General features: G+C 30.4%; 1 protein-coding gene across 1 annotated transcript; it reads left to right on the top strand.

Annotated features, from left to right (window-relative positions):
* The first annotated feature begins 5,790 nt into the window (after nucleotides 1–5,790).
* On the top strand, nucleotides 5,791–13,901 carry LOC148877373 (vacuolar-sorting receptor 3-like). The gene is made up of 11 exons (XM_088985817.1): nucleotides 5,791–6,721; nucleotides 8,727–9,419; nucleotides 9,505–9,593; nucleotides 9,753–9,822; nucleotides 9,897–9,980; nucleotides 10,086–10,162; nucleotides 10,265–10,346; nucleotides 12,108–12,190; nucleotides 12,262–12,328; nucleotides 12,801–13,087; nucleotides 13,368–13,901. The coding sequence occupies exons 1-10, from the start codon at nucleotides 6,400–6,402 to the stop codon at nucleotides 12,992–12,994; spliced, it is 1,761 nt and encodes a 586-aa protein (XP_088841943.1). The 5' UTR covers nucleotides 5,791–6,399; the 3' UTR covers nucleotides 12,995–13,087; nucleotides 13,368–13,901.
* The last annotated feature ends 710 nt before the right edge of the window (nucleotides 13,902–14,611 follow it).

The following is a 14,611-nucleotide window of genomic DNA, read 5'->3' as shown; positions in this document are numbered from 1 at the left end:
ATGAACTCCCCAACCTGATTAGGTCAATTTGGTTGGCCAAACAACCTACAACTGAATTGAATCAATTCATGAACACTCGTAATTTCAGATAAATTAATAGTCTCATTTCTAATAAATAAAAATAATTTAATCTCCAATAATGATTGAAAATTTATAGCAAAAATACACAATTATTGAAAATATATTGATATGAAAAAATACAATAAGTAATAAATATATATTAAATTAGTCAATAAATAGTATAATCTCAAATAATAGTTTAATCTCTAATATATGTTAGTCAATAAGTTATAACAAAAACACATTAAGTACAATAATTAAAATTAAAAAAATCAATAATAATAGATTAATCTCCAATAATTATTGAAATATTTCTATTAAATAACAAAACAAAAATATATTTACCACAAAAAACAATAAAAAATTACTGAAATACAATAAATATTAATATTAGTATATATAATTATATAATAAACATATATTAAGAGTTTAAAATTATTGTTAATAAATATTAATTTCTATGAAAATTATTTTCTTGAATTATTAATTGATATAAGCGAATTTAGTTATTTACAATATTATCTACAAATATTAAATTATTATTAAAGTTATTTCATTATTAATTTTGTAAAATATTAAATTATTATTATTTTCAATATTATGCTATAATTATTTTTCTACTTTTCAGAAAAAAATTAAATTTATTACATATTTTCGTTATTTTAACTATTTAAAATCTAGTTATGTTAAATATTTAGTTATTTACATATTTAAATAATATGTAAAATATTTAAAATTTTTATTTGAATTTTATTTATTTAAAGCTATTACATATTACTAAATATTTTGTTATATAATTATTTATATATTTATAACATTTTTTTATTTAAGATATTTATTTATTGAAATATGTAAATAAGATTTTATTTTTAATGTTACATTTTTTATTGTTTGAGTAATATTTAAATTGATAATCCAGAAAAAAAGAATTTAAATAATTAGTACATATTTCGTGATTTGTTTTGCAATATAAAATTATTTTTTGTGTTTTTAATAAATATTCTAAAGTTATTATATAATTTTTTGGATATTTAAATAATTCTTAATTTTTTTATTCCAAACTTTCTTTAGATAGATATAGATAAAAAGTGGGGCAGAGGATAAATAGGAATTAGAGATAATTTAGGCTATTGGGTAAGTGCATCTCATTGGTTGTTTCAAAAATGACATGGAATTAATAAAACAAAAAATTCATAAAAAAAAGAAAATTTCTAGACTTCCTTGTTTTAATATAATAACTAGCAGGGACCCGTGCGATGCACGGGATTTATTAAGAGAAAGCTAAATAATAAAAGGGTCATACACTAAAATACCCCTTATAGTTTTATGGATTTATTAAAATCTACCATATAGTTAGCATTTTACTAAAACATCACTTATAATTTGCAATGGATTTAATCAATCTTCCATTAGATGATAGTGGAACATGACAGTGTTGACCCTAATGTTCATTTAAATAAATTTAATCAAAAGAAAATAAAAATAAAAATATCATTTTTGCCCTTAATAAGACATGGGCAACCACTCTATTGGCTACATTTGTTCAATTTGTTTTTTATACAAAAAAAGTGTTAGGGGTATTTTTGGAATGAAAAATCATGGGCCTAAGGGCAAAACAAACACTCCTTAATGAAATTGTGGGCCTAAGGCCCCGACCTTGATTCTGAAATTAACCCCATCCCCGATCCCTGACGGGGATGAATTCCCTGTGGGCACCTGAATCCCTAAAATGTTTTCAGATAATAGTATTTTTAAAATAAATAAAAATTTTAAATTATAAATAATGTTTTAAATATGTTTTGATATATATAATATAAATAACATTTAATACACACACACACACACACACACACACACACACACACACACACACACACACACACACACACATATATATATATATATATATATAAATATAATTGGGGTTGGGGTGGGGACCTCAATCCCCATCCCCGACCCCGACCCCGATCTCGACCTTGATCAAGGATTCCTATTAATCCTCGTCCCTAGCCTCACTCCACCAAAACAATCCCCATCCCCAGCCCCATTGGGTCAGGGAAGTCAAGTCCCCGTCGCGGATGGGGAAAATTGCCATCCCTAAAAGTGTGTTCTAATAAATGACACTAATAGAAACACATAAGAGTATACAATTGTTTTATATTTTTAACTTTTTAAATAATTAATAATTATTCATATTTTATATACTACTTTTAATAAAATTTTTATAATACAAAAATAACAATAATTAATTTCAGTTAGGTTTATTTATCAAACTAACGAAACCAACCAACCCAATTAACTCGACCCAAGTTGGTCGGTTTTCTAGTATTTTAGGTTGCTTTGGTTTAGAAATTTCCCAATTTGACCAAGTTTGATCAGTTCCACTTTGGCCATTTGTAAATTGACCAAAATTGAATGATCTAACCATGGATACATATTAATATTTTATATTTTAAATATAATTTTTAATATGAAAAGTGGGAATTTTTCCATATTTCTTAGTCTAAAATGTTTTATATCATGAATCTAATTTTTACATTTATTATTTAATAATCACACTGTAATTTTTAAAATTAAATTAAATTTTTAAGTTTAAACCTGACTGACCAAACCAAAAAATCGACCCAAACCAATACAACTTAATGGGTTGGTTTTCACAAAAAGTTAGTTAGTTTCAGTTGACCAACTCCCTAACCTGACCAGGTCAATTTGGTTGGCCAAATAGCCTATGACTACACTAAACCAACTCATGAACACTCATCATTTCAACTAAATTAATAATCTTATCTAATAAATAACAATAGCTTAATCTCCCATATTATTGAAAATTTATAGCAAAAATACACAATTATTGAAAATATTTTGATAATAAAAACTACAATAATTATAGAAATTATAAAAATACAATAAGTACTAAAATTATATTAACTTAGTCAATAAATAGTATAATCTCAAATAATAGTTTAATCTCTACTAAATATTAATCAACAACTTATAACAAAAACACAATAAATACAATAAGTACAATAAAAGAAGTTTAAAATTTTCAATAACAGTAATTTAATCTCCAATAATTATTGAAAGTTTTCTATTAAATATTTTAACAAAATATATTTATACATACTTATTGAAAATACATTTATCACAAAAGACAATAAATATTAATTTTAGTATATATAATTATATAATAAATATAGATTAAGAGTAAAAATATTATTAATAAATATTATTTTTTTGAAAGTTATTTTCTCGAGTTATTACTTAATATAAGTGAAATTAATTATTTACAATACATGTAAAAGTGTTAAATTATTATTAATTTCAATATTATGTTATTATTATTTTTCTACTTTTTAGATGACAATAAATATTAATTTTAGTATATATAATTATATAATAAATATAGATTAAGAGTAAAATTATTATTAATAAATATTAATTTTTTGAAAGTTATTTTCTCGAATTATTACTTAATATAAGTGAAATTATATATTTACAACATTATGTAAAAGTATTAAATTATTATTAATCTCAATATTATGTAATTATTATTTTTCTACTTTTTAGATTTTTTAAATTTATTACATAATTTATTTATTTTAACTATTTAAAATATATTTATATTAAATATTTTGTAATTTAAAATATTTAGTTGTTAAATACTTAAATAATATGTAAAATATTTAAATTTTAAAATATTAATTATTTATTGAATTTAATTTTCCATAAAATCATAATTTATACTATAATTACATAATTTCATTATTAAATTTGTAATGTATTAAACTATTATTAATTTAAATATTATTTTATAATTGTTTTTCTACTTTGAAGAATTTTTTTAAATTTATTACATAATTTTGTTATTTTAAAATTTTAAAATCTAGTTATGATAAATATTTAGTTATTTTTTGAATATTTAAATAATAAATAAAATGTTTATTTATTTTTTGTTATTTGAGTTTTATTTATGTAAAGTTATTACATATTATTAAATATTTAAAAACATTTAAATTGATAATCCAGAAAAACATATTTTAAATTGTTAGTACATAATTTCGTGATATATTTTGTAAAAATATAAAATTATTTTTTTTGTGTTTTGATAAATATTTTAAAGTTACTATATAATTTTGTTAGAATATTTAAATAATTCTTAAATTTTTTAATCCAAACTTTCTTTAGATAGATATAAATAAAAAGTGTGAGAGAGGATAAATAGGAATTAGAGATAATTTAGGAGAGAAACTCTCTACTAAATTAGAGATAACTTTGGATATAAATAGGAATTAGAGATAATTTAGAAGATAAATTGGAATTAGAGATAATTTTGGAGAAAGTGGGGGATAGTGGGGGAGGTAGTATAGGAGTAATTTTAGGAGAAGAGATTATTTAGGTTGTTGGGAAAGTGCATCTTATTGGTTGTTTAAAAATTGACATGGAATTAAAAAATAAAAAATTCAAAAAAATGAGAAAATAGATAAATAGATTCTCTCAAAGGAGAGACATGCTGACAACAACAACAATAACAACAACAACAACAACAACAACAACAATAATAATAATAATAATAATAATGATAATAATGATAATAATAATGATAATAATGATAATAATAATAATAATAATGATAATGATAATAATAATAATAAATTTATTTAATTTAGTTTAATAATGGATTGTTATATAAATTAATTATTTTAATATATAAAAACAAATTTATAATTTGAAATAGTTATTTTAATAATTACACTAACCATTTCAGTCCTTATTTATTACTTAACTAATTAAACAAATTAATAATTATTAAAATATGTTAATATTTAACCATAGAAATAATAATTACATAATTATTTAAATAATATAATTGAAAAATCTTAATTATTTATAATTAATGTGATTATATTAAATTTTAATTAATTAAACATTCATATAAAAATAAATAATTAATTACTAAAATAATTTATTTTTATTTATTTAATAATTAACTATTAAAATAACTAATTTAGTAAATATTATAAATTAAAATAAATATTTTTAATATCTTATTATATATGCATGGTTATTTATTTTATTCTCAATTTAATAATTATTATTTACTTATTTAATTTTTATTAAATAATTAATAAAATATTATGTACTAAAAATCTCTTAATAAATAATTATTAATTGTTCTAATAATTTCATCAATTCTGCTTTTATTAATTATTTTATGTTCATTTAATGAATTACTAATTAATTTGTTAAATAGTTAAACAAAATTTTCATATCCAATGTTAAAACGGTCATTTGTTATATTTTAGAGTTCAGTATTCAGATTTCAGAACAACATTCTCTACATTCAGACTTCAAAACCAAGAAAAGCTCACCAACTCCGATATATCTCTTAAGTTAATTACAGTTTCAAAGGCATTCCGACTTCAGAATTTAGTATAAACGAATAAGCCCTAAGTCTCGTTATGACTAGTAGGAGATCTTACCAACCGACTGATATTTGATATGAGATTGGATCTGCTCCTCATATAACATGTCTCATACCAATCTAACAACACACCGCAACCGTGTGTTGAGAACATTTTCCATACATACTATTATCATTCATGGGATGGGAAGATGTTCCCAATGCATGGCTGTAATGTACTGTGAGATGGTGTGAGGCACTTTCTGTGAAAATCAGATACGAACTAATAAATAGCCATTACCCATCAAGACCGGATCTGGTCCTCTCATAACGTGTTATACCGATATGTTATTATTTACGGAAGATGTTTTCCATGCACGCTGAGTTGTGCGAGGTCGTTGTAAGGAGCAAATCCCAATTCTTAGCCACCACCCTAAAACTAAATGAGCAGTCAGTGACTCAGGGTCAACTGGGACCCACTAACGGTATCTCTTCTTTCGTTATTTATTATAATATAAGTGATAACGCAAACGACTAAACAAATCCCACCGTTCCGAAGCCTGCAGGTGTTCCCCGGACGCAAAATCGTAACTACTATCTCGCCCAGACAGCTTGACTCTATTGGTCAAGAAACAACCCAAATCACCGAAATAAATTTTACTAAACACTCCATAAATCTATTAAATTCCACTTCTACGTCCTTAATAATCAATCTCTTCTCCCTCTCGCGCCCTCGTCACGTTCGTGGGTCTTCAGAGCATTGTCTTCTGTACGAATAGTAGGACTCAGGATTTATATTTTTGATTTTATCAAATTAGAAATAACACGTTTTTGATGAAATCGAGATTTTAGGGTTTGTTGTTTCGTCCCAAATTTTTCATCACAGTTTCTTGTTGTAAACAGAACTCCTTCAATTTTTATTTCATTTAAGTTTTCGAATGGAAAGGAGATCAGCAGTAAGATTCTCTCTAGGGTTTCCAGTGCTGTTTTTGTTGGTAGAGGTTTCTTTGATGTCGCCGGCGACGGCGAGGTTTGTGGTGGAAAAGAACAGCTTAACTCTGACATCTCCAGACACCATAAAAGGTACTCACGATAGTGCCATCGGTAACTTTGGAATCCCTCAGTATGGAGGAAGTATGGCCGGGACGGTTGTATATCCGAAGGAGAACATGAAGGCTTGCAAGGATTTTAACGAATTTGGTACATCTTTCAAGGCGAAGCCCGGAGCGCTCCCTACATTTGTATTGGTCGATAGAGGAGGTACTTGTTAGCTTAATTCGGCAGAATTTTACTTTGTTATTACTCTTGTTCAGCTTTGAGGTATTCCGTCTGCTATTTATTTATTTTTAATATTTGAGATGACTTTTAAATAGTAGAAAACAAGACTGGTGATGAGATGTTCAAATTACCCAGCTTATTATAATTCAGTTTCGAGTTCATTTTTTGGGCGGACTTTCAAAATATATGTACACAATTCACAATCATAAACCCCCTAATTAAAGGATACTAGTGGAGCTCTAGAAGCCACCACCAACAAGATGAAAGGAAAAAGTCAACAGATACAGTGAACCAACCTAATAATATACCAGGGTAAACACGATAAGTACTGCCGCAATCCCTATCAAAAAAAGATAAGTACTGCTGGAAAGGGCTACTAGTAGGATTCTACTTTGAGCTTGTTTCTTTATTCCTTCTGCTTCTGACCCTTCGATCTGTCCTACAAGTTCTAACTAGTAAAACTAATTTCAGATCCATGGTGTTTCATCTTGTTCTAGTGCATGTACTGCTGCATTTGTGCAATTTTGGGCTATCAAAATCACTCATCTGTATAATAGGTTTCTTGCACAATTTTCCTATGTCAATTAACCTCTTGAACCATGCCTTGATCTAGCCCAAACTGTGACATCATTTACCATTTTGCAAGTCTGAATAGGTCAAACTCAAACCAATTTTTAAATGGAGAAACATCACGAACTCATTTTACTGAAAGGGACTAAGGTCTGAGCATGCCTTTCACCCACTAGATGATTTCACACTCCGCTTTGAAATGTTTCTTATGGACTAACATGGAAAGTTGAATCTGTAAGATCTCACAATGCTTAAATCTATAAGGGTGATCTTCTTATTGGCAACATTCAAATTTTGATAACTTAGATATTTCTTGCATTGATTAGATGAAATGAATTAGAATTTTAGTTAATCTAGAGGACCCTCATTAACCGAGATGTTTGAGTTTGGAGGAGGGGAAACTGAATTTGGGTTTAGAAGATATATGCTATAAGGAACTGAACTCAACAGAGCCTTATTCTAATGGCATGGAGCTAACTTTAGGACCATTTTGTCAATCCTATGTATAGGTCATATTCCTCTGTTGAGTCCTGCCTCTTCAATATCTCGCTATGACAACCATATATTCTTTGACCTTCTTTGGCTCTTTTAGAATCCTCAACTTGAATTAGATTTCTCTATTTTACTAGTACAGTTGCTTTTTTTTTTTTTTTTTTTTTGTACATGCCTAGACCAGCTTTCTTTTCCTCATGTTATCACATATGCACTTGGTTCTGGTTTTGCCCTTTTCTAGTCTTACTAGTAATCTATCTCAACATCGCCATCTCCAGTACATTCACAATATAGATGTGTTGTACTTGATTGCCCAAAATCCTGCTCCATATAAGCCTCTTTGGAAGGAAAGAATCACTGCCCATGTAACATCCTTGGTCTTGCAATCAAGATTTTCAAAGGCAAGTGGGGCTAAATTGCTGAGGTGTAAACCTCAAATAGTAATCGTAAATAAGTTTCCCTCTTTTGGTTTAAGGGCGTAAGGTCTTCACATCTTCTAGTCTTACTAGTACTATGTTTTTGGTGCTACATAATCATTTCATTAAGGGTAAAATTGCAGCTATCCAATTTGTTTGACTTCATTTTTAATTTCTTTTCATGGAATGCAGATTATCGTAGCTACACTGATAGGGGCTTGTTCCACTATATAATACATATAATGATTTTACGGGTAACATGGAGAACATTATCATTAATATTTCAACTCTATGCAGCCATGATTTGCAACCACAGCACCACCTTTGTTGTCATTATCATTGTCATTAATTTTCCCAAGATCACTTTATAGTTATGATCTTGTTCTTCTCCTCGGAGTTTGAGCTACTGGTTCTAAACATTCTGTTACTAAAGTATTAAGTATTAACCCTTCCCCCCCTCTTCACCACAGACAATTTTAAGGGCTTAAAATACCTTATATTCCTTGCAGATTGCTTTTTTGCTTTGAAAGTTTGGAATGCCCAGAACGCTGGGGCTTCTGCAGTGCTTGTTGCAGATAACGTTGAGGAACCATTGATAACCATGGATTCACCACAAGAGGATGGTGGATCTACAAAGTATATTGAAAATATTACCATTCCATCTGCACTTATTGACAAAAATTTTGGTGAAAAGTTGAAGAAGGCACTCAATTCTGGGGATATGGTCAATGTTAATCTTGATTGGAGAGAAGCTGTTCCACACCCAGATGATCGGGTGGAGTATGAGTTGTGGACCAATAGCAATGATGAATGTGGGGTTAAGTGTGATATGCTGATGGAGTTTGTGAAGAATTTCAGGGGTGCGGCACAAATACTTGAACGAGGTGGCTATACCCAATTCAGACCCCATTATATAACTTGGTATTGTCCTCAGGCCTTCACATTAAGCAAACAGTGCAAATCCCAATGCATTAACCATGGGAGATATTGTGCACCTGATCCTGAACAGGATTTTAGCCAGGGTTATGAAGGGAAGGATGTAGTTATTGAAAATTTAAGACAACTATGTGTATTTAGAGTAGCAAATGAATCTAAAAAGCCTTGGATCTGGTGGGATTATGTAACTGATTTTCAAATAAGATGTCCCATGAAGCAGAAAAAATACAATAAGGAGTGTGCTGATGGTGTCCTTAAATCTCTAGGTACATTTTTATTGCTTTCTTGGATTCTAAGTATATCAATTATCATAAATGGAACACTTATAATTTGCAAGTTGCATCTGGGCAGGACTTGATGTCAAACAAATCGATAAGTGTATGGGAGACCCAAATACTGACTCTGAAAATCCTGTTTTGGAAGAAGAACAAGATGCCCAAGTAGGTCTTTCTTGCTAGTGCAGGCTTTTTCTATAACTTTTTTAGTGGTTCTGCAGCATCTTTTAGTAAATCAAAAGGTCACTATTGGCAGTTATTTGCAACTTTTGGTCCTATTTTTATTTATGTAAACTCTAAGGTGAGAAGAAATGTTTCCTTTAGGTTGGAAAAGGATCAAGAGGTGATGTGACTATACTGCCTACCCTTGTTGTCAATAATCGACAATACCGAGGTCAGTCTTAGAAGTTTGAATTCTTACTATAAGAACATTTAGACTGTGTCAGGTTTTAAAATATGTATGTGCAGGAAAACTAGAGAAAGGTGCTGTCTTGAAGGCCATTTGTGCTGGTTTTGAGGAAACTACTGAGCCAGCTGTTTGTTTGAATGGAGGTGAGCTTTAATTATAAGTTTTGGGCAAGTTTTAAAATTTTCAACTCCCTCAAGTTCTATGTTCATTAGCAACATCTGTTTTGAGCTGGGTTTTATTTTGTGTAGATATAGAGACAAATGAATGTTTGGATAATAATGGTGGTTGCTGGCAAGATAAATTGGCCAACATCACTGCCTGCAAGGTAGTCCCCCCACCCCCACTGCAGCCACAGAAAAAAGATCTCCACATATATCCAGTAATTTATTTATCTCCTTTATTGCTAACAGTTGCTAAATTTATTCAGGATACATTCCGTGGAAGAGTTTGTGAGTGTCCCATGGTCAATGGTGTACAATTTAAAGGAGATGGTTACAGCACCTGTGAAGGTCTCCCTTTCTCTCTCTCTCTCTGCATGCTCGGGGAAGGGGATGAAAATGAATACATGCTTATCACATATAGCCTTTTATTCATTTATACATGTTAGAGACACTTGAACATTCAAATCTATTATCAGCATCTATGTCAATTTAATATCATGCAATTAGCTGACATTGCATTTGATCCAATTCTTTAAACTTTGGTCCATATGGAAGTTCATGGCAGGTCACCCAAACATCATATATAGAAATTGTGAAAATTCTATAAAAATGTATGAAATCTATAATGAACGTTTAGAAAATATAAACTAAATATATAAAAAATGTAGAACTCATTTTATATTACTTTTGTTGCAAAAGATCACCAAACATTTTTTGTTATAGTTGTTAGTTTTAAGTTTATAAAAACGATACTCCTTTTTTTAATTATTTTGTCACAAAACTCTTCTTCCTGTATATATATATATATATATATATATATATATATATATATATATATATATATATTTTTTTTTATGTCAATGAACTTTATGCTGTGGGTATAATTTTTTTATTGGTAACTTATAACTATTATTGACGCTTCAATGTAAATATTTTCATGGCCATGCATTTTCTCTTATCATCCAGCCTACACCAACATCTGAATCTTCTTCAATTTACAGCCTCCCTGAACTGAGATTTCTTGCTAATTTGAGTCCTTGCATTAAAAGGGAAAAAAAAAGCTCTAACAGAATCTCTCCTGTTGACCTGACCATTAATATAAAATCTCACTTTCTCTCCCCCCTAAAAGTTGCATGAATATCCAAGAGTGCAAAAGGAGTAGGAAAGGGGCCATGGTTTCAGCACACTATTTCAATGAAATCAGAGGAATCTTACCATCTATTCCTACTGGAATAAGATGGATCCTCAGAGGAATTAACTTGGGTTTTTTGGACGGGTGGTTTCCATTGCACATATTGTACATTGATGTACATCATGCCATTTACATTTTTTCTTACATGTTAAAAGATTATTATATTATGTTTTCTCAAGAAAAAAAAAGAGAGAATAGTGTGAGTCTTAATTTGATTGTTGTTTTTGGGTAATCTGAAAGAAGCCACCTTGTGCCCAAAAAAAGAAAGAAAAAAAAACAGAGCCAAAGGTTAGGTCTGTCTGTGTCCAGTCCACATATCCTAGGACCATATAGCTGGGACCAACATTGGGTAAAGGGATTTTGTGTTTTGAGTAGTCTAAGATCATCAGTTATTGTTGGAATCTTTAGAAACTGCCAAGGGTTCATTTTCATGAGCTTCTCAGGTCCAGTGGGGAAAGGTATTCTTTAAGGTCTGAGCTGTTTGTCTTATTGTGACCGGTCAGCTGTTTTTGACAGTAGATGGATCTTTTCCATCTCAGATTTCTCAATAAAAAGACTAGGGCATTTGCTTCCATATGGTATATCTTGTTCTGGTGGATCTGCAGAACAGCTAATGGCCTAGCAAATTCAGTTGAAAGAGGTGGGACCGAAGGCCTTTTTCATTGGGGGCACCAGGCCCAGGCTACATTACTTCAGCCGTATTTGGCCTTTTACTTCTCTTCCTTTTCCTTGTTAATAAAATCTCTTTTGATTGTTGTTATGTTAAATGTTATTCATGTATCAGCTTCAGGTATTAAATGTTTTTATTCTTTTATAACTTTAGTTCCAATCAAAATTTTCTTTTCAAGTATGCTTTTGATGTGCCATTTTTTCTAGCATCTTATGGCCATGTATTGCACCTATTTTTCACATTGCAGCAAGTGGACCTGGACGATGTAAGATAAATAATGGTGGTTGTTGGCATGAAACTCGAGATGGAAAGACCTTCTCTGCTTGTGTGGTTGGTGATAGTCTTTGCTAACTTTTTTTCCTCCTTATATGGTCTAGTGTACTCACTATTGTCAATATCAGGATGTTGAGAACAGTAAGTGCCAGTGTCCTCCAGGATTTAGAGGTGATGGTGTTAAGAGCTGTGAAGGTAAGAGATCCTGCCTGCCAGTATCTTCTGTTCTAGACGAATGCCATAAAAAAGAAGAAAACGAAAACGAAAGAAACAATTACTTTTTTTCTCTATAAGTATGATAAATGTGAGATTTACCTTAAGGGACCCAGTAGACATGGTAGCTAGAATCCAAGTGCATACATGGCCTAAAAATTGACATGAATGCTTAGTTGCATACACATCCTATAGCACATTTTATGCTTCAGTAAATATACAGACATATATCAACTGTACCATTTTTTTGCTGTACACAATTGCTGTTTATAGATCATTATCATGGTCCATCTGACAGATGTAGTGAATCTGTTATGAAATGCAAGTTGACTTAGTAGCTTTGCAGATGGATAAATTGTAATTGCCTTGGGATATACTGTAAAGAAGCTAAAACACGTTCCAAGTTTAACAATTTTTTTTTCCCTTTTTTGTACCTTATTCTTGCTACTGATAGATATTGATGAGTGCAAAGAAAAGAAAGCTTGCCAGTGCCCTGAATGCAGCTGCAACAATATATGGGGTAGCTATGAATGCACTTGCAGTGGAGAACTCTTGTACATTAGGGACCATGACACTTGCATAAGTGAGTATAGCAATTTTACTCTCTCCTATGCGTGTGCACACATATACATACATGAGTTTGCATAATATTTACGAATTCACATCTGTGCCCCACAAACGCCCCACAGCACATCCCAACTGTGTATTGGGAAATATCTTGTTTACAAATATAGACTAAGAGTAAGTACAAAACACTACAATCCCCTAATCCTAAGAGATTTCCTTGTGGTACGCTTGTGTTCAGATGGGCATTAATTTTTCAGTCATGCTGTTATAACTTTCTCTTAATAGTTTGTTACTTAAATATCTGATGTTATGCATGTATAACTGCTTGAGGATAATCATCTTAATTATCTCTCTCTTTCTCTCAATATCTATATGCGGTTATGCATATGCACAAAGAGGTGATTAAAATAAGCTCTGCCAAATCTTTACTGTTCTGTTTTTTCTTCTGTTTCAGTCGTACATGGACTCGGAAATCAGGGCTATAATGGCACAGTACATGCCACTAGACAGTCAAACAGATGTCCCAAATCATGCAAGTGAGGATCGGACCTGAAAAGGAGGCCTCCCTTGTTTTTGAGTCCTGGATGATGCAGACATGTGAAAGTAAGACTGCTTCTCTTTATTCCATCAAGAATGCAAGAATGCTTCTCTTCACGTGGAGTGGCCTCAAGTTCTATGAATCGGTAGATTATGAAAGTAAGACAAGAGATGAAGAGATGGTCCTAAGATTTAAGAGAAACTTACTAAAATTGGGGTGCGAATTCTTTTGGGTGGTGGATAGGTGTATGGATTGTATGTAATTAATCGAGTCCCTGTCCCTATTAAGATGGATCGGGTATCCTCCAATTGAAAGAGAAATTAGGTAATTCACGTCTAGCTTTTCTGGGGCTGAACTTGTCTCATGCTAACTAAATCTTCCGCATTTGTCCTAAAGATTTAAGAGGCCTTGCCCGTTTCAATGGCAGTTGGTTCAATTTGTGGGTAGTTATATCATTATGTATTCACTTGTGCTTAAAAATTCCTGCTGGTAACGACGAGTCAAAGGGGTTATAAACTTAGAATGATTTTGTTCTTAGAATTTTCACAATCATTTTATTTTTATTTTTACCGTGGATGTATCAAGTGATATCTGTACGGCATAAGATGGTAACTTGGTGTATGCAGAGCAATGCTAGATGTTGAAAATCTACTCCCAAAAATAACTGCGAGACATAGGTTAGGTTATAGACATAATGGTTTTCTCTTCATTCCTCTTTGAATTTTCAAAGAAAGCCATTTTAAAACGAGACGCTTTTCTGTTCGGTATTGAAAAGAAACATATGAATGGTGCGAGGGCCAGTAGAACATGAAGAGGCATCAAATTTTCAAGCTTTCACATTATCAAATTCAATTCCTTCCTAGAAGTGTCAGTGTTGTCAACACTGCAGCAGATACCTATCATTCGTTCACCGAAAATTGCCTCAAAATCGTCATTAGGTTGCAATACATATATGCCTGTTAAAATTTTCTAAAAAGCAACTGAAATTCCGGCAATGAATAACGATTGTCTGAGTGATCCTTCATGTTTATTTAATCAATTTATATATTTGAGTTCTTTTCTTTTTTGTCTTCTGTTTTTGTAGTATCTGTGTTACCATGAAGTTGAGACTGACGTTCTTTTGTTCTAATTTCTGTTTCTGGCCTCATCCTGTATGCTTA

Source organism: Nelumbo lutea, chromosome 1, assembly GCF_056320005.1.
Source record: "Nelumbo lutea isolate HS-2025 chromosome 1, American lotus-T2T, whole genome shotgun sequence".
Lineage (NCBI taxonomy): Eukaryota > Viridiplantae > Streptophyta > Magnoliopsida > Proteales > Nelumbonaceae > Nelumbo > Nelumbo lutea.
Note: the sequence above shows the minus strand (reverse complement) of the source record. Positions and strands in the feature narration are given on the sequence as shown.

What these genes read in the sequence shown, in the direction of transcription:
- LOC148877373 (XM_088985817.1), top strand. Translation starts at nt 6,400, where the DNA reads ATGGAAAGGAGATCAGCAGTAAGATTCTCTCTAGGGTTTCCAGTGCTG. An exon ending in TGGTGTCCTTAAATCTCTAG is followed by an intron (nt 9,420 to 9,504) that starts GTACATTTTTAT and finishes GCATCTGGGCAG; the next exon opens with GACTTGATGTCAAACAAATC. An exon ending in AAGAAGAACAAGATGCCCAA is followed by an intron (nt 9,594 to 9,752) that starts GTAGGTCTTTCT and finishes TGTTTCCTTTAG; the next exon opens with GTTGGAAAAGGATCAAGAGG.